Raw genomic sequence first — 18,913 nt, forward strand, 5'->3', positions numbered from 1 at the left:
GAGAGACCCAGCAGCCTCCTGCAGCTCCTGCCTGGCTCCAGAGGGGAAATTCAGGAAGAGGTCAGCCCCCTCTGAACCCCCCGGCCCTGAGAATGGGCAGGACCGATGGAAACAGCACAGCTTCCACTGGGAGCACTGGGAGCTGCCCCAGCTCAGGGCAGGAACAACCCAACAATCCCACCACCTGCACAGGTGCTGGGTTTGACCCCTCCAGGCTGCCACATCCCTCCCAAACCCTTTATTTAGGATAAAATTCCATCCCTGGATGGACCCCCTAGTGGTGCAATGCAGTTTTGGAATACCAGTGCCCTGGTCCCAGCGAATCCATTCCCAAGGCAGGAAGGGGATCCCAGGCACAGGAGCTGCTCTGCAGGCAGGGGCAGAGCAGCAGGGCCCATTCCAGCTCGGCACAGGCTGCAGAAATCAGCTTCTCCAGGTTTTATTGGGAAGGGGCTGCCAGGAGCTCTCCCAGTGCCTCGGGCAGAGCCCCAGCCCCGCTGTGTCCCTGGAGCCCAGGCTGGGTTGTCAAGCAGAATAAATAGGATTTGGGGCCAGCTCCTCCCAGCAGCCATGCCAGGCACGCCGGGGAGCTCTGATCCCTGCGGATGCTCCAGCCCCTCCTCTGGCTCTGCCCTGGAGGAGCAGAGCAGCAACTGTCCATGTCCAGCAATTCCTCCTCCTGCTCCCCGGGCTGTCCAGGGGCAGGACGCTATTGTCACCTCCTCCCCGTGCTCGGGAGCTGCCCTGAGCACAGCCCCCCGCAGGGCTGCTCCTGCCTCTCCCGGGCGGGATGGGGCTGCGGGAATGCCGAGGATCCCGATAAGGATGAAGTGTCCGGGCGGGCCCGCAGCGCTGGGTCCCTCCTGCCCCGCCGGTGCCACCCAGGGGACAATTCCGCAGGGACAGCCCCAGCCCAGCTCCGGGAGCAGCGCCCGGCTCCCAGCGGGATCCCGGATCCGGGCAGGGCTGCCCCACGGCTGGGAGCGGGCCGGGACAGGCTGGGAAGGCTCTCCCGCTCCAGGAGCCCCCCTCAGGGGTGGTGCAGCACAGTCTGGAGGTCCTCGGGCAGCGAGCCGATGATGGTGTCGATGTAGAGAGCCACCCTCTGCAGGGTCTCCTCCTTCACGGGCAGGTGCTGGCAGCGAGCCCTCACCTGCGGGGAAATGGGAATTAACACATTCCAGGGGCCCTTCCCCTCTGCCCGGGCCCTGCCTGCTGCAGCTCAGGATAAAAACAGGCAGGAAACACCACCTGAGCCTCAGGAGGGGAAGAACTTCCCTGGATCCTCCCAACTCTGAGGATTTCACACAAACAGCGAACTTCAGTGAGCTTCCCAGCCCTCCAGGGAGGGAAAGCAAGGTTTTCCAAGGCACAGGTGTGATCTGTGTCCTGGATTTCCCTCCAGCCAGAGAGAGGAAGGAGTGCAGGGGGAGGGAGGCACTCACCAGCTTCTCCCGCAGCTTCAGCACCAGGTCCACGATCTCCACCTCGGACTTGTCCTTCATCCAGGCCACGATGTCCTAAGGAGAGAGTGGCTTCCCTCAGGGACACTTCCCAAGGGATTCCCCTAAGGAAAGCCTGAAGGTGAGCAGGGGGTTTCTCATCCTCATTCCTGAAATAGTGACAGAGCCCCTGCAGTGCCACCCTGCCATGGCAGGGACACTGCCACTGTGCCAGGCTGCTCCAGCCCCAGTGTCCAGCCTGGCCTTGGGCACTGCCAGGGATGCAGGGGCAGCCCCAGCTGCTCTGGCAATTCCAGCCCAGCCAGGAATTCCTCATGGCCAAGATCCCATCCATGGCTGCCCTCTGGCACTGGGAGCCATTCCCTGTGTCCTGTCCATCCCTTGTCCCCAGTCCCTCTGCAGCTCTCCTGGAGCCCCTTCAGGCCCTGCCAGGGCTCTGAGCTCTCCCTGGAGCCTCCTCCTCATCTCTGAGTGAACACAGTCCATCCCCTGTCCCCAGTCCCTCTGCAGCTCTCCTGGAGCCCCTGCAGGCCCTGCCAGGGGCTCTGAGCTCTCCCTGGAGCCTCCTCCTCATCTCTGAGTGAACACAGCCCTGTCCCTGTCACCCACCGCCTCACAGACCCTGCCCTGTCCCTGTGCCAGCCCTGTCCTTGTCCCTGTCCCTGTCCCCCACCGCCTCACAGACCCTGCCCTGTCCCTGTGCCAGCCCTGTCCTTGTCCCTGTCCCTGTCACCCACCGCCTCACAGATGGCCTCCAGGTGCAGGGCCTCGAGCTTCTGGGTCATCTCGCGGTGCCGCTGCCGGAACCAGCCGTCGAAGTTGGGGGACTTGAAGAATCGCCTGTGGAGAGGTCAGCAGTTGTGAGTTCTGGGGTCGGGGAGCTGGCAGGGACCCACAGGGACGACCCCATCCACCAACCCCACCCTGTGTCCCACAGCTGCCTGAGGTGACCCTGGGCTGGCTCGGGGACACACCAGGACACGGGCACGGGTTCCCAGAGCAGCTGGGGCTGCCCGTGGACCCCTGCCTGGACACTGGGGCTGGAGCAGCCTGGCACAGTGGCAGGTGTCCCTGCAGGGGCTCTGAGGTCCCTTCCCACCCAAACCCATTCCATAACTCTATAGTTACTGCTTCTGATCACTTTCTGGGATTTTTTCATTCTCTGTCTCTCTGCATTTCCCATTTTCTTTCCTTGGGTATAGAACCTCTGGATTTTTCCCACTCCTACTGCACCAAGTGTCTTCTCCATCCCATTCAGAACCAATTATCCAGGAAAACCCTTGACCAACTCCCCTGCAGGATCTCCACTCGTTTAAAACATAGGAACCCCAGGGCTGGATTTGCCCTGGATTTGCTCTCCCTGAGTTAATCCATGGATGAGTTCTGCAGGTCCCAGTGCTGATGCAGGGTTTGCTGCCCGTGGGACTGGCCCAGCTGGGTGGGATCAGGATTCTCACCTGTAGAGCCCCAGCCAGTCCCCCTTGAGCACACAGGTGAGCTGGGGGCCGGCGTGCTCCAGGCTCTTCATGAAATCCTCCTGGCAGAACGGGCGGATCAGAGCCCCTGCAGTGCCACCCTGCCATGGCAGGGACACTGCCACTGTGCCAGGCTGCTCCAGCCCCAGTGTCCAGCCTGGCCTTGGGCACTGCCAGGGATGCAGGGGCAGCCCCAGCTGCTCTGGCAATTCCAGCCCAGCCAGGAATTCCTCATGGCCAAGATCCCATCCATGGCTGCCCTCTGGCACTGGGAGCCATTCCCTGTGTCCTGTCCATCCCTTACCTCACAGACCCTGCCCTGTCCCTGTGCCAGCCCTGTCCTTGTCCCTGTCCCTGTCCCCCACCACCTCACAGACACTGCCCTGTCCCTGTGCCAGCCCTGTCCTTGTCCCTGTCCCTGTCACCCACCGCCTCACAGACCCTGCCCTGTCCCTGTGCCAGCCCTGTCCTTGTCCCTGTCCCTGTCACCCACCGCCTCACAGATGGCCTCCAGGTGCAGGGCCTCGAGCTTCTGGGTCATCTCGCGGTGCCGCTGCCGGAACCAGCCGTCGAAGTTGGGGGACTTGAAGAATCGCCTGTGGAGAGGTCAGCAGTTGTGAGTTCTGGGGTCGGGGAGCTGGCAGGGACCCACAGGGACCTGTCCCTGTCACCCACCGCCTCACAGATGGCCTCCAGGTGCAGGGCCTCGAGCTTCTGGGTCATCTCGCGGTGCCGCTGCCGGAACCAGCCGTCGAAGTTGGGGGACTTGAAGAATCGCCTGTGGAGAGGTCAGCAGTTGTGAGTTCTGGGGTCGGGGAGCTGGCAGGGACCCACAGGGACGACCCCATCCACCAACCCCACCCTGTGTCCCACAGCTGCCTGAGGTGACCCTGGGCTGGCTCGGGGACACACCAGGACACGGGCACGGGTTCCCAGAGCAGCTGGGGCTGCCCGTGGACCCCTGCCTGGACACTGGGGCTGGAGCAGCCTGGCACAGTGGCAGGTGTCCCTGCAGGGGCTCTGAGGTCCCTTCCCACCCAAACCCATTCCATAACTCTATAGTTACTGCTTCTGATCACTTTCTGGGATTTTTTCATTCTCTATCTCTCTGCATTTCCCATTTTCTTTCCTTGGGTATAGAACCTCTGGATTTTTCCCACTCCTATTGCACCAAGTGTCTTCTCCATCCCATTCAGAACCAATTATCCAGGAAAACCCTTGACCAACTCCCCTGCAGGATCTCCACTCGTTTAAAACATAGGAACCCCAGGGCTGGATTTGCCCTGGATTTGCTCTCCCTGAGTTAATCCATGGATGAGTTCTGCAGGTCCCAGTGCTGATGCAGGGTTTGCTGCCCGTGGGACTGGCCCAGCTGGGTGGGATCAGGATTCTCACCTGTAGAGCCCCAGCCAGTCCCCCTTGAGCACACAGGTGAGCTGGGGGCCGGCGTGCTCCAGGCTCTTCATGAAATCCTCCTGGCAGAACGGGCGGATCTGGGGGGGATTCTGCACAGGGAAATCCACGTTAGTCCACAGAAATCCACATCAGAGAATCCCAAATGAAACCAGGGAAATGAGGGCTGCACTTCCTGTGGGAAAGGTGCCCAAGGCACTGAGGATAAAAACACCCCAAGGCTGATCCTCACATGAGATTCCCAGTAATTCAGCTCCTGGCAAAACTGGGAATATCTGTCCCAAGAGTTCTTCCAAATTTTTAATTAATTTTTAAAGGAGTAAAACCCCTCTTCCTTCAACAGGGGAGGTTCCCAGGAGTGTGCCCAGCACCCTGTAAGCACTGGCAATCCCAAAGGGAAGGAGGACTGGGAAGTGCATCCTACCTTCCACGGAGTGATGGCCCTCTGCAGAGGCATCAGGCTGGCCATGTAATGCTCCTGAAACAAGGAAAGATAAAAATAGTAACTTACAGCTGAGGAGTCTCTTGTGGTGCCCAGAGCAGCTGGGGCTGCCCTGGGTCCCTGGCAGTGCCCAAGGCCAGGTGGACACTGGGGTTTGGAGCACCTGGGGACAGTGGGATGGCAGTGCCATGGCAGGGGATGGGATGAGTTTAAAGGTCCTTCCCACCCAGCCACTCCAGGGTTCCCTGCTCCGGGGTCTGCCACAGGCGCTGCTCCCCTGTCCCCCGAGGTGTCCCTGCACTCACCAGAGGGATGATGAAGCTCTGGGTGAGCTCCAGGAGGTGCCTCCTCAGCAGAGCGCTCTGCACCTCCGAGGGGCGCTTCCGCTGGATGCCCTGCGGGACACACGGGTCACACGGGGCACAGCCAGGTCACATGGGGTCACCCGGGGCACAGCCGGGGTCACCCAGGGCACACGGGGTCACCCGGGGTCACCCAGGGTACAGCTGGGTCACCTGGTGTCACCCGGGGCACATGGGGTCACATGGGGTCACCCAGTGTCACAGCCAGGTCACCCAGGTGTCCCCTCACTGTCACACACAACCTGCAGCTCTGTAGCCACGGGAGCCTGAAGTGCTGCCCAAACTCCAGATCCCAAATCCAGATCCCTAAACTCCACATCCCAATCCAGATCCCCAAATCCAGATCCCAAACGCCAGATCCCCAAACTCCAGATCCCCAACTCCAGATCCCTAAACTCCAGATCCCAAACTCCAGATCCCCAAATCCACATCCCAATCCAGATCCCCAAATCCAGATCCCAAATCCAGATCCCCAAACTCCAGATCCCCAAGTCCAGATCCCAAATCCAGATCCCCAAACTCCACATCCCAAACTCCAGATCCCCAAATCCACATCCCAAATCCAGGTCCCCAAATCCAGATCCCCTAGCACAGATTCCACCCTCTACTGAAACACTTTAAAATTTCAAGTTCCACTATGCAAAACCTGGGGGGTTTTTTTTCAGGGTTTTTTTAATATCAGTTATTCCTATACAAAACCTGTTTTTTTTTTTTTTTCAGGGTTTTTTTTAATATCAGTTATTCTCACTCAGTTTATTGTTAGCACCAGGATTTAATCCTCAATATCAAGTGGAAAATCCTAAACCTGGCATGGTGAAGGTGTCCCAGTATGGCCTAAACCACCCCAAAGTGTAAGTTCCTCTCCTCTGGAGAGCTGTGTCTGCTCAAACCCAGCTCCTGGCAGCTTCCCACCAGGACAGAGTGGGAGGTGCTTACCTTCAGTAGCCTTTTTATCAGGGTTTTGTCTTTGTGAAGGAATGTTTTATAGGAAGTGTAGATGCCTGGATGGGAAAAACACGGCAGCAGGAAAAATCAGGAGTCAGAAATGGACACGGCTCCCTGCTGCCAAATCCCCAAGGGGAGGGTCAGTCCTGAAGGATTCCTGAGGCCTGGACCCACCTGGTTTGGTGTCCAGGGTCTTCAGCTTGGCCAGTTTCTTCACCTTCACCTGCTTGGGCAGGTCTCCTGTGACACACAGCGGGGACAGGTCAGGCTCTGTCCCTTCCTGCTGGGACTGCACCTGGGGACACCCAGCCCTGCCCTTGCCCACCCTCAGAGCAACCCCAGCTCCCTTCCCTGCTGGAATTCTGGGATGAGGATGTGCTAAAAACCAGCTGCTCATCCCCAGGGCTTCCTTGGCTTCCCAGCCAACAAAGGTGCTCGATAAAGGAGAGGAGGTTTCTCTCTCTCCACCTCTCTCCATTTCCTGCCCAGGAAGGGCTTTTCCTCTCCAGGAAGCTCCAGGACAGCAATTCCTGCTCCCCACACCCTGCCCCAGCTCCGTGCTCATCCTGCACATGGCCAGAGGTGAGCTCCTGTGGCTGCTGGGCTCTCCCAGGAGAGGAAATCACTGCCAGGGCAACTCCCGGCAGCCTCCAGCTGCTCTGCCAGCCCCACAGAGCCCTGGGCCAGCTCACCTTCCATCCTGAGCTCACCTGACAGGCACCCTGAGCTCTCCCTTCACCCTGAGCTCCCCTGGGGTAGGCACACAGTCTGTGGGGGCTGGCAGGGGGGCTGCCCCAGCCCCAGGGCACAGCTGTGAGCAGCACTGACAGCAGTGAGCCATGGAGTGCCCAGGGGTGCTGAGCAACCAGCCAGGGAGCAGAGGGCACACGGGGCAGGGGGTGAGCAGGAGGGGTGAGAGGGTGGTGAAGGACAGCAAGGGCAGATGCCTGCAGCCTTCTGAAGTGGGATGATGTTACTCTGGATGGGGCCTGCAGCCTTCTGAAGAGGTAAGGTGTTACTGTGTACGGAGGAATGCTTAAAGCTCGCTGAAATTGTGTGATGATGCTCTGTGCATGGCTGTCCTGACTGCGACACCCTAGCAGGCACCCTGAGCATCCCTGGCAGGCACCCTGAGCTCCCCCGGCACCCTGAGCTTCCCCGGCACCCTGAGCTCTCCTGACTGGCACCCTGAGCATCCCTGGCACCCTGAGCTCCCCCGGCACCCTGAGCTCCCCTGGTACCCTGAGCTCCCCCGGCAGGCACCCTGAGCTCCCCTGACAGGCACCCTGAGCTCCCCTGACAGGCACCCTGAGCTCACCTGGCAGGCACCCTGAGCTCACCTGGCAGGCACCCTGAGCTCCTCTGGCACCCTGAGCATCCCTGGCACCCTGAGCTCACCTGGCAGGCACCCTGAGCTCACCTGGCAGGCACCCCGAGCTCCCCTGACAGGCACCTTGAGCTCCCCTGGCACCCTGAGCTCACCTGACATGCGGAGCTCGCCCACCCGCAGGATGTGCGGCCAGTGCTGCAGGGTCTTGATGAAGAAGGGGTTGGTGACGCCCACGACGATGTTGGGCCTGGAAGGAGGGGACAGGCTGAGCGCTGGTGGCTCTGGCTGTGCCTCAGGGAGGTGGCAGGGCGGGGGCACTCACGGGGCCTGGGTGCGCGTGGTGTATTCCTTGAACTCGCTGTCGTGGATGGTGAAGTAGGGCCGGAAGTCGCAGCAGTAACGCAGCGGGGCCAGGCAGCTGCAGGGACAGGCACGGTCACCCCGGGCGTGGCAGGGTCACCCCGGGCGTGGCAGGGTCACCCTGGGCATGGCAGGGTCACCCTGGGCATGGCAGGGTCACCCTGGCTGGTCACGGTCACCCCAGCCGTGGCAGGGTCACCCCGGGCATGGCACAGTCACCCCGGGCGTGGCAGGGTCACCCCAGCCGTGGCAGGGTCACCCTGGGCATGGCAGGGTCACCCTGGCTGGTCACGGTCACCCCAGGCGTGTCATGGTCACCCCAGGCATGGCAGGGTCACCCCGGGTGTGACACAGTCACCCTGGGCCAGCACAGGGGACAGTCCCTGCCCTGGCTGTGCCACCCTGGGGCTGCCACAGCCCAGGGGCCATCGGCCTCCTGCCCCCCGGGCACCCTGGGCTCGTGTCTGAGCTGGCACAGCACCCCCAGGGCCTTTCCCAGCTTTCCAGCCCCCTGCCCGGCCTGGAGTGCTCCAGGCCCTACCCTGGGCATGGCAGGGTCACCCCAGGCGTGTCATGGTCACCCTGGGCATGGCAGGGTCACCCTGGCTGGTCACGGTCACCCCAGGCGTGTCATGGTCACCCTGGGCATGGCAGGGTCACCCTGGGCATGGCAGGGTCACCCCAGGCGTGTCATGGTCACCCTGGGCATGGCAGGGTCACCCTGGCTGGTCACGGTCACCCCAGGCGTGTCATGGTCACCCTGGGCATGGCAGGGTCACCCTGGGCATGGCAGGGTCACCCTGGCTGGTCACGGTCACCCCAGGCGTGTCATGGTCACCCCAGGCATGGCAGGGTCACCCCGGGTGTGACACAGTCACCCTGGGCCAGCACAGGGGACAGTCCCTGCTGCCCCCCGGGCACCCTGGGCTCGTGTCTGAGCTGGCACAGCACCCCCAGGGCCTTTCCCAGCTTTCCAGCCCCCTGCCCGGCCTGGAGTGCTCCAGGCCCTGGGGCTGACCCCAGGGCAGCTCCTGGCCTGGCTGAATCTCTCTGGGGAAGCTGGAGGTTTTTGGGGCTTTGTGCTAAGGCAGAGCTCTGAGCTGGGGAGAGAACATTCCTCAGGGCTGGACCCATCAGGGGAGATTCCTCTGTACTCCTCTCTATCCTTGCTGGAAAATGAGTGTGGAACATTTGCAGTTTGTCTTGCAAAGCTTCCACGAGCAGGCTAAACCCAACCCAGGCGAGCAGCACAGAGTGCACGTGGGAGGGAAAAGCTGCCAGGATTTGCTGTCACAGTTCCCAGTCCCTCACAGCCCGTGGGTGTTACCTGGTGAGGGCCAGGACCATCTCTGAGGACATGGTTGGGGACGGTGCCATCACCACCATGGGCTCCCCCAGCAGCATCAGCTCCCACAGCATCTGGATGTGGATCAGCACTGGCTGGAAGCACCTGGGACAATGGGAACAATGACAGGGTCACTCAGGATGGACCCGACACAGCTGTGGCCTGCAAGCCCCCCCAGCTGTGCTCCTGTCTGGGAATGTGAGTTCTAGGATGGACTTCCAGCATTCCACAGGGAAATTCAGGTGTTTCCACCTGGGCTGTCACCCAGTTGCTTCATACAAGTTTAAAGGAAATGCTCTAAACAAAGTCAAGCAATCTGTGACCAGAGAGTCATGGAATAGTTTGGGTGGGAAGGGGACTCAGCCCATCCAGTGCCACCCCTGCCACCCTGGGGTCTCCTCTGGGCTCTCCAGCAGCTCCAGGTGCTGCTGCTGTGCCCAGGGCTGGGGCAGCTCTGCAGGTGGGTCTCACCTGAGGGGCACAGGGGCAGGATCCCCCTGTCCTGCTGCCCACTGGGCTCAGCCCAGGGCTGGGGGGTTCTGGGCTGGGCCAGGTCCAGCTCCCACCCCCAGCAGCCCCAAATCCTTCTCCCAGGGCTGCTCCAGCTGCTCATGCCCTGCCTGGACTGATCCCAGGGGCTGCCCTGACCCCGGTGCAGCACCTTGGACTCGGCCTTGTTAAAGCTCAGGAGGTTCCCACGACAGGTGGTGCTTTCAGTGTGCCCGAGACAGCAGGACACCCCTGGATTCCAGAGGATGGATGTGGAAATGGCACCTCCAGTGCTGGGAGTGCCTGGGACACTCCCCTGGGATCTCTGGCCAGGAGCTGCTCCCCAGACCGTGGCAGGGGGACACAGCCCCTCTCCTGCCCCGGGGCAGTGCAGGGCACAACCCTCAGCTCAAACCCTGCCCAGAATGCCGAAGGAGTCCCTGGAATGCAGCAGTGTTGGATTCTGCACCATCCCTGCGATTTATGGGATGCTCCCAGCAGGGAGAGGGCAGCAGGTGGAGGGGAGAGGGTTGGGAGGAGCCTCTCACCTGAACAGATCCAGCTCATGAACACTGGGGAGAACCAGGGGGGCTGGTAACAGATTCTGGATGAGGAAGGGAGAAAAGGCTGTTAGTAGCTGTTAGTGAACTGTGAGGGGGGAGCAGCCTGGCTGGAATTCCACCAGCCAGCCACAGGGAACACAGGGAACAAGGCTCACACCCTGAGGTGTGCACAGGAGCAGAGCTGGGCCCAGCACCCAATCCCAAACTAATTCCTGTGCTACAAACTAAGCAAGATTCCCTTCTTCTCCAGATGGGAAAGGCTGCTGTGCCTGCCCCTTTATTTTCCAGGGTTTCCTCTGGTGGGAGAGCAGAGCCAGTGGGGTTAGAGATGTGGCACCAAACCAGTGTTAGTCACAGCAGAGAAAGGGAAGGACTCCAAACCAGAGCTGAACCAAAACACTGAAGCAAATTCAAAACAACTCCAGGGTGAAGGCAGGAGACCCAGCATGCCTGACTTCCCAGGAGAAGCAAGGGGAACCGTGAGTAAAGCACCCGGAGTGGGTGCAGAGAGCCCTGTGTGACTCCAGGCAGGAGAGCCTGGCGTGGAACTGCTGAGACCACACAGATCCCAGGCCAAAGGGCTCCCAGCAGGATTCAGGACCCAGCCCCTCTCACCTCCTGGTTGCACTGCTTCACTGGGCTGGAGCCTGGCTTGTCCACCCGGGATGGGATCCTCACCTGCAGGGCAAGGACAGCAGGGATCACGCTGGGGTGGCATTGGCAGGGCAGAAACTTCTCCAGCCACCAGTTCCAGCTGGAAAGGTTGTGGGGAATGTGGGGTGAGCAGGGATTTCACACCCAGGACCATGGAACACAGGTCCCCTCCCTCTGGCACAGCCCAGGTACCTGGATGACAACTCCCATCACGGGCAGGTTCAGGGTCTGGCCAGGCACTGGGGGTGGCCACTGGTCGATCTCGTTGCACACTGAGGGACACAGGGAAGGGAAGAGTTTCACCTGAGGGAAAATCCAGCTCATCCTGGCATTCTGCAAGGGAATTATTCCCTATTCCCAGCTCACACATCCCCCTGGCTTGTGGCAAACCCAGAGTTGATAAATCAGGATGAAATGACCCAGGCACAAAAGGCCTGATGGAGGTGCAGCAGATTCCTGGCTCTGGGAATACCCTGCATTCCTTGGGAACACCCTGCATCTGACAGCCCCATCCCCTCCCTCCCCACAATCCCTCCTTTGCAGCTGGTTATCCGCTTGGACAAGCAGGAGGAAGCTCTTCCCTGCTGGAATTTGCTCCAGAATGAAGCCGTGTGGTGCATTCTAGCTGTTTTCCAGGAACCTCCCCATGCAGCCCCTCTATCCCAAGCTGGAATGCCTGCCCCCAGCTCACCTGCCTCCAGGCAGGGCTCCAGCTTGTCGAAGTATTCCGGAGCAATCAGCTGCAGCAGGCACTGGAACAGGTTCACGTAGGGAAGGCGGGACACCAGCACCAGGGACTGGGAACGGCACATTTGGGATCAGGACCCCCCTGACCCCAGCACTGCACCTTTCTGTACTGCTTAGAGAGGGATGAACTCCAAAAACCCAGCACTCAATCCATGGAGCAGCTCCCAAGCAGCACTTGGGTGGAATTCTTGCTGCCACCCGCTCGTGAGCCAGGATTTGGGAGAGCAAAGGGATGGGAGCATGGCCTGGCAAAAGAGCAGCTGGACAGGGAAGAAAAGTCCATGGGTGGGTTTAAATCTCCCAAAAACCATTTCAGGTGGAGAAGCACAAAGGAGAGACTCCTGAAATGGGAATTGGGCAGATAAAGTCAAGGAATGCTGGGGAAGGACAAAGGAACTTGGAATAACAAATCATGTCCAGGAAGACCTTTTTTGTTCTAACTGGGGCTTCCTTGTGAAATAAATCCCTGTTTTTTACAGCTGCCCCACCCTAGCCCCACTGGAGGTTTCATTGTTACGCTGACTCTCCTCTTCTTCTAGCCATTAATGAGTGCATTAATTAGGAATGCAGGAGTCATTCAAACACCTCCTGTCCAACCCCAAACTTGGCCATTTGAATTCAAACCTCATCCAAGTGTGATAATTCCTTCCCTGAGCAATCCCACCGTTCCAGTGGAAAACTCATTGGTTTAGTGGGGATGGAAAAACTGATTTCTGCATTAGCAGGAGTCTGAAAGAACTCCTGGAGGCGGAGGGCACAAAGCTCAGGATACTGCTGGGAATGAGATGTCCCCATGGACCTGAACAGGACATGGGGGAACAGCCTCAGGCTGGGCCAGGGGAGGTGAGTTTGGACATCAGCAGGAATTTCCCCATGGAAAGGGGGTCAGGCCTTGGCAGGGGCTGCCCAGGGAGGTTTGCAGTGCCCATCCCTGGACGTGTCCAAGGAATTCCTGGAGGTGGCACTCAGGGCAAGGTGGGCATTGGGCACAGCTGGGACTGGGAGGGCTGGGAGGCCTTTTCCAGCCCCAGGGATTCTGGGATTCCAGACTCAGCACTGACCTTCTGGAAGTAGCCCCTCCTCATGGAGCTGTCCTTGACCTGCCGGAAGTACACGTACCCGAAATAGTGAGCAGCCTCTCGCTGCAGGGACAGAGGGACAGGGAGGGACAGAGGGACAGAGAGAGACAGGGAGGAACAGAAAAAGAACAGAGAGAGACGTAAGGGACAGCCCAGCCCCACTGCCACCAACCCCTCCTGAGCCACCCCCCTGCTCTGACACATCCCAGCCCTCCAAGAGAGCTTTCCATGGGGACACAGGGAGAGACAGCTGGAGCCAGGCTGGGAGAGCTGGGGGGGCTCACATGGAGAGGAGAAGGATCCAGGGAGAGCTCAGAGCCCTGGCAGGGCCTGAAGGGGCTCCAGGAGAGCTGCAGAGGGACTGGGGACAAGGGATGGACAGGACACAGGGAATGGCTCCCACTGCCAGAGGGCAGCCATGGATGGGATCTTGGCCATGAGGAATTCCTGGCCCTGGAATAGAATTCCCAGAGGAAAATCTGTGGCTGCCTCTGGATCCCTGGCATTGTCCAAGGCCAGGCTGGACACTGGGGCTGGGAGCAGCCTGGGACAGTGGGAGTGTCCCTGCTTCAGTTCCCTCTCCCAGCATTGCCAGGATCCCCCTGCTTCAGTTCCCTCTCCCAAAATAACGGGGGTCTCCGAAATTCAGTTCCCTCTCCCAGTGGAACTGGGGTCTCCCTAATTCTGGTCCACCTCCCAAAATAGCTGATGGTCCCCCAGGTTCAGTTCAGTTCCCTGTCCCTGATTCAATTCATTCTTTGATCCTCCTGACCCAATTCCCTCTCCCAGCACAGCTTCCTGTCCCACATTCCCTGTCCCAGCAGTTCCCTGTCCCGCTCTCCCTCCCTGTGAGCATGGAAGGAAATCCCTGTGCTGAGCCCTTCTAGTCTCACTGCTCCCACTGCTCTCACGGCTCCCAAGCAGAGGAGGATTTTCCCCAGGGACCCAAACCCAGGGCATCCTTGGCTCCCCCAGGTGCGAGGCAGGACGCACCTGCAGCGTGAGCGGGGCCTCGCGGTTGTACCTGCCGTCATCCTGGAACGGGGAGCTCCGGGAGCCCCCGGCCTGGCGCAGCCGGAAGCTGAACTGGGTGTCCCCGAGGCCACCTGGGACAGACAGCACAGGACACGGGGACACTGAGCTGGGATGGCTCCAGCAGAACGGGATGGGGCCACGGGGAAATCCAGCAGGGAATGGGGAGGGACAGGGGAGAAACCAAAGCAGAGAAATCCAAAAGGGAGGGGAAAGGGAAAAAGGAAGCAAAATGGGAAGGAAAAGGGAAATGGAAGTACAGGAAAAAGCTTTTCCCTGGGAGGGCAGGCAGGCCCTGGCACAGGGTGCCCAGAGCAGCTGGGGCTGCCCCTGCATCCCTGCAGTGCCCAGGGCCAGGCTGGACACTGGGGCTGGAGCAGCCTGGCACAGTGGGAGTGTCCCTGCCATGGCAGGGTGGCACTGTAGGGGCTTTGGGGTCCCTTCCCACCCAAACCATTCCAGGACTCCATGAAAATGCAGAATCCCTTAAAGGCCCAGGGCCTGGCTGGATGAGCAGATTTATTTCTCATTGTTCCTTTGTGAAGTATAAACACAGGTTTGGGGACATTTCTGCTGGAAGTGTCCCCTCTCCTGCTCTCAAACACAGGAATGTGACAGCTGCCACCCCTCCTGGCCACACTGGGAATTTCCTTGGAGCACAGGTTTCCCCCCAGCAGAGCACAGGGACAATCAGCACAAGGAGGCTCTGGCTCAGCCCCAGGGTGCTCCCTGCAGTCCCCCCAGCCCTGCTGCACCCCAGGGATTGTTCTTCCACCAGGGACACTTCTGTCACGCCCGGAGTCACCCACCTGAGTAGGAGTCTGGGAAGGACAGGTAGCAGATGCTCGTTTTCTGCAAAAAACCAAGAGCAGTGAGACCCCTGAGAGCTGCTGGCAAAGGAGGGAGAAGGGCAATGAAGGGTGGTTACCTCCTTCTCGGTGAGCCTGAAGTCGTGGGGATACACCAGCTGTGGAGAGAGCAGAGCCTGTCAGCCCCTGTGCCCACAGCTCCACACACAACTGCTCCCTGATCCCAACAGATCCCACAGGAAAGCACCTGGGACCATTTAATCTCTGAACCTGTCACTGAACCTGGTTTTGTTTGAATTTCTGGACAGACCCAAAAGCTCCTGGTTTAGATTTGTTCCTGAGAGCTGACTGAATGAACAGCCCCAAATCCTCTGGGAGCATTCCAGATGTGCAACATCTGTTCTGTCAGGAGCAGGACAGGACACACAGGAGGGACAGGGTGGAGAAGGAGCTGGTGGCTGTGGGGGGATGCACTGCAGGGCTCAACAGCCATGGCTGAGGAATTCCATCAGTGCTGCACTTGATAACCTTGCAGGGCTTCACAGCCTGACTCTGTGGTTCCCATAACCCATGGAGACCACAGAGTCAGGGAATCCTGGAATGGTTTGGGTGGGAAGGGACCTCAAATCCCCTCCAGTGCCACCCCTGCCATGGCAGGGACACTCCCACCATCCCAGGCTGCTCCAGCCCCAGTGTCCAGCCTGGCCTTGGACACTGCAGGGATGCAGGGGCAGCCCCAGCTGCTCTGGCAATTCCAGCCCAGCCAGGAATTCCTCATGGCCAAGATCCCATCCATGGCTGCCCTCTGGCACTGGGAGCCATTCCCTGTGTCCTGTCCATCCCTTGTCCCCAGTCCCTCTGCAGCTCTCCTGGAGCCCCTTCAGGCCCTGCCAGGGGCTCTGAGCTCTCCCTGGATCCTTCTCCTCTCCAGGTGAGCCCCCCCAGCTCTCCCAGCCTAGATCCCTGGGAGCTGAGGCGCTCCAGCCCTGGAGCAGCTCTGGGGTCTCCTCTGGGCTCTCCAGCAGCTCCAGGTGCTGCTGCTGTGCCCAGGGCTGGGGCAGCTCTGCAGGTGGGTCTCACCTGAGGGGGCACAGGGTGGGGTCCTGAGGAGAAGGATCCCACAGAGCCCCTGCTGAAGTGCAGGAATGGCACAGGAGCAGAAGGGAGCCGGCACGGGCCGGGCTGAGCCGGGGCTCTGATCCCAGCCTCAGGAGTTCTGCTGCTCCAGCCAGGAGCTCACAGCAGTGCCTGCCTCTCCTCTCCAGGCTATAAATATCCCGGGTGGCCCCGTGCCAGGGCCTGGGAGTTCACCCAGCTCTGACAATTCCCGCGGATCCCTTGGCGAGAGCGGCGCTCCAGCCAAATTCCCAATTAACAGCGCTGCTGATGAGCCCTGCTGAGAGCTGAGCTGAGAGAAAAGCCACGCAAATCCCGAGGCAAAACGATCCCCGAGCAGCTCGGGGAAGGGGCAGCCGGGAGAGGGAAGGCTGGGATGCTGCAGTGGGAAGGGATCGGGATTGTCCCAGGGCATCCATCACCCCCCTGCTCCCCTTGTTCTGCACCAGGACCCCGAGCACATCCCTGGGGTGGGGACTAATTAACCCCCACCCAAACATTTATCCTGTTAATTCCAGGGAGTCATGGCCGGGCCAGGGAGCCCTGGACAGCTGATCCTGCTCCATCAGCAGCCCGTGAATCCCAGGAATTGTGCTTTCCTCAACATCTGCTGCCTAACTCAGAGCAGGAGTTGGGATGAGGCTTCTGCTTCTCCTGCTGGATTTGGAGAGGGCTTTCTGCAAGAGAACAGTTGGAAAATCAGGCTTTAACCTTCAGGGCTGGAATTGATGATCTCAGAGGCCTTTTCCAACCTTAATCCCTCTGGGATTCCACAGCTCTGCTTCTCCTTCACTTTAACTCTGATGTTTCTCTGTGTTTGGGGTGTGAGGAAATCACCAAACATCCAAAAGTTCAAAACCTCAAAGCCAAGCCAAAAGGAATCTGTAACTTTTCAAAAGCCAAAAAAAAAAAAGGCAAGTGAAAAGGAAATTAGGATGTGTAGAAGTCCCTGGATGTCTACAGAGCAGCCCAAAAGGGCTTCAGTCACATCCTAAAGTGTTTATTTGTTTATCTGAAGGTGGAGGGGCCAGAAACAAGAATTCCATTTAATTCCTGCCTTGATTTGGGTTCTGCTTTCCAACAGCTTCTCCACTGTCCGTGGAAGCAGAGTGGGAATCACTGAATTCCAGGACCTTTGGGCTCTCCCTCACAGTCTTCTGAATTCCTGAATGTCCCAGAGCTGAATTTCAGAGACCCTCCAGGTTTGTACCCACAGAGACCCCCTGGGTTTGTATGGCCAGACCCCCTAAACTGGCACCCCCAGAGCCCCCCAAGCCCCCACAGCTTCTCCTCTTCCTGGCTCCCCTCCCCATGTCTCATCCCTGCTCCCTCCCCTTCCCTCTGGAACAGAAATCCACAATGTTTTTCCAAAGGAAGGGGGACAGTGGGGCTGTGTCATCCCCACTGACACAGTGTTCCCAGCCTCCTAAGTCATTTGTGCCACATAAGGAACATTTTTCCACGGAAACTTATGCAGGCAAAGGGAGAAAAGGAAGGAAAAGAAGGAAAATTCCTTTCCAGGGATGAAGAAACAACATTCCTTCATCCCTCATCCAAAAGGCCCCTCCTCAGTAAGGCAGACAGGTGAGAACCCACCTTCACACATCAAAACACCACTACACAGTGTTGAATTCACCATGCTAATTATCATCCCAGTATTCCTCCCTTTCTTGGGGTATTTCAGGCCTGGTTTTGCAGGAAAAAGGATCAAACAGGTGAAACTCAGGTCTGGAGATTTTTTTATTCACTTTGAGGCTTCAGGGAAAAAAAAAAACAAGTATTCAAGGCAAGGGAGCAGGAACAAGGTGGAGTTGGTTCCTCCTGCTTCCCATTCCTTTTGGAAGCTCCAGCCTTTAAAAGAGGGAAGGCTCAACCCTCTGAAAACCAGAGCAATCTCCCTAAAAAGGGCAGAGCAAGGAGTGACTCCCACAACCACACAAGAAATAAGAAGGAATTTGAGGTGATGCCTGAGGTTCAGACAAATCCACACCTCCCTGCTTTCCTCAGAGAGCAGCCCCTGAGGAACCCAGCTGCCCCAAGCCCTCCTGCAGGACCAGCACTGGACATTCCAGGGAACTGGGAACAACTGTCCGGCCCTTCCCGCCCCAATCCCACTCCCTCTGCCCCCACAAGGGGCTCAGCTCTGCTCCAACCCAGCCAGGGAACTTCCCTTCCCTGGGAATCCTGCACGGACACCTCCCTGCCCTGGCTGCTGGGAATTTGTGTCTTTGGAATCTTGGAATGGTTTGGGTGGGAAGGGGCCTCAGAGCCCCTCAGTGCCACCCTGCCGTGGCAGGGACACTCCCACTGTGCCAGGCTGCTCCAGCCCCAGTGTCCAGCCTGGCCTTGGGCACTGCAGGGATGCAGGGGCAGCCCCAGCTGCTCTGGCAATTCCAGCCCAGCCAGGAATTCCTCATGGCCAAGATCCCATCCATGGCTGCCCTCTGGCACTGGGAGCCATTCCCTGTGTCCTGTCCATGCCTTGTCCCCAGTCCCTCTGCAGCTCTCCTGGAGCCCCTGCAGGCCCTGGCAGGGGCTCTGAGCTCTCCCTGGATCATTCCCTTCCCTCCCAGCCTGGCTCCATGGGACATGTCACCCTGGCCAAGTTTTATTCCATGAAGAGGATCCATAAAGGTCTCTTGGATGCTGCCCTGGCCCCTCCCTGCCCTGTGCATCCCCCACCCCATAAAGATCCCCCTCACCCCAAATCACTGCTCGGGCCCCCCTCCCTGCTCGCTGCCCCCACCCCAACCCTGGTCCCCTTTTCCACACCCCCAACCGTGATCCCACTTTTCCCTCTCCATTCCCAATCCCCCCGTCCCCATCCTTAATTCCCTTTCCACTCCCTGATTCCCTCTCTCCCCATCCCTGCTCCCTCCACACCCCCAGCCCCTGACTGCCCCTGTCAGCTCCCTGTTCCCGATTCCCTCTCCCCATTCCCACCCTCAGCCCCTGACTGCCCCTGTCAGCTCCCTGTTCCCATTCCCCTTCCCGCATTCCCCAGCCCCTGTTCCCTCTCCCCATTCCTCAGCCCCAGCCCCTGACTGCCCCTTCCACCTCCCCATTCCCCATCCCGGATCCCCCCACAGCCCCGTTGCTCCCTGACGCGGTGTGCCCGTGCCCGTGCCGCACCTCCATGGCCTGTCCCAGCTCCAGGTCGAAGGTCACCACACACACGCAGTCGATCCACGCGGCGAAGCGGCCCCAGGGCAGCGGGGAGGAGGCGGCGGCGGCGGCGCGGCGGGGCCGCGGCCCGGCCCGGCTCAGCGCGTCCATGGCGGCGCCGCCC

At 59.6% G+C, this 18,913-nt stretch overlaps 1 protein-coding gene across 1 annotated transcript; it reads right to left on the reverse strand.

Moving 5' to 3' along the window:
• Positions 1-423: 423 nt before the first annotated feature.
• Positions 424-18,907, reverse strand: DENND6B (DENN domain containing 6B). Its single transcript, XM_041470276.1, has 20 exons — positions 18,757-18,907; positions 14,628-14,666; positions 14,509-14,551; positions 13,661-13,773; positions 12,650-12,730; positions 11,533-11,638; positions 11,034-11,113; positions 10,803-10,865; positions 10,173-10,228; positions 9,118-9,240; positions 7,753-7,848; positions 7,583-7,677; positions 6,275-6,340; positions 6,092-6,156; positions 5,099-5,188; positions 4,776-4,829; positions 4,334-4,443; positions 3,614-3,716; positions 1,446-1,520; positions 424-1,153 (listed from the first exon to the last, which is right to left on the reverse strand). The coding sequence occupies exons 1-20, from the start codon at positions 18,898-18,900 to the stop codon at positions 1,031-1,033; spliced, it is 1,725 nt and encodes a 574-aa protein (XP_041326210.1). The 5' UTR covers positions 18,901-18,907; the 3' UTR covers positions 424-1,030.
• Between the last annotated feature and the right edge of the window lie 6 nt (positions 18,908-18,913).

Source organism: Pyrgilauda ruficollis, unplaced genomic scaffold, assembly GCF_017590135.1.
Source record: "Pyrgilauda ruficollis isolate IOZ18807 unplaced genomic scaffold, ASM1759013v1 scaffold243, whole genome shotgun sequence".
Taxonomy (NCBI): Eukaryota; Metazoa; Chordata; class Aves; order Passeriformes; family Passeridae; genus Pyrgilauda; species Pyrgilauda ruficollis.

Coding starts and splice junctions, on each gene's coding strand:
- DENND6B (XM_041470276.1), bottom strand. CDS start 18,900: ATGGACGCGCTGAGCCGGGCCGGGCCGCGGCCCCGCCGCGCCGCCGCC. Junction 4,830..5,098: donor AGAGCTTCATCATCCCTCTG/GTGAGTGCAGGG, acceptor TCCTTGTTTCAG/GAGCATTACATGGCCAGCCT. Junction 1,154..1,445: donor TGAAGCTGCGGGAGAAGCTG/GTGAGTGCCTCC, acceptor ATTTCCCCGCAG/GTGAGGGCTCGCTGCCAGCA.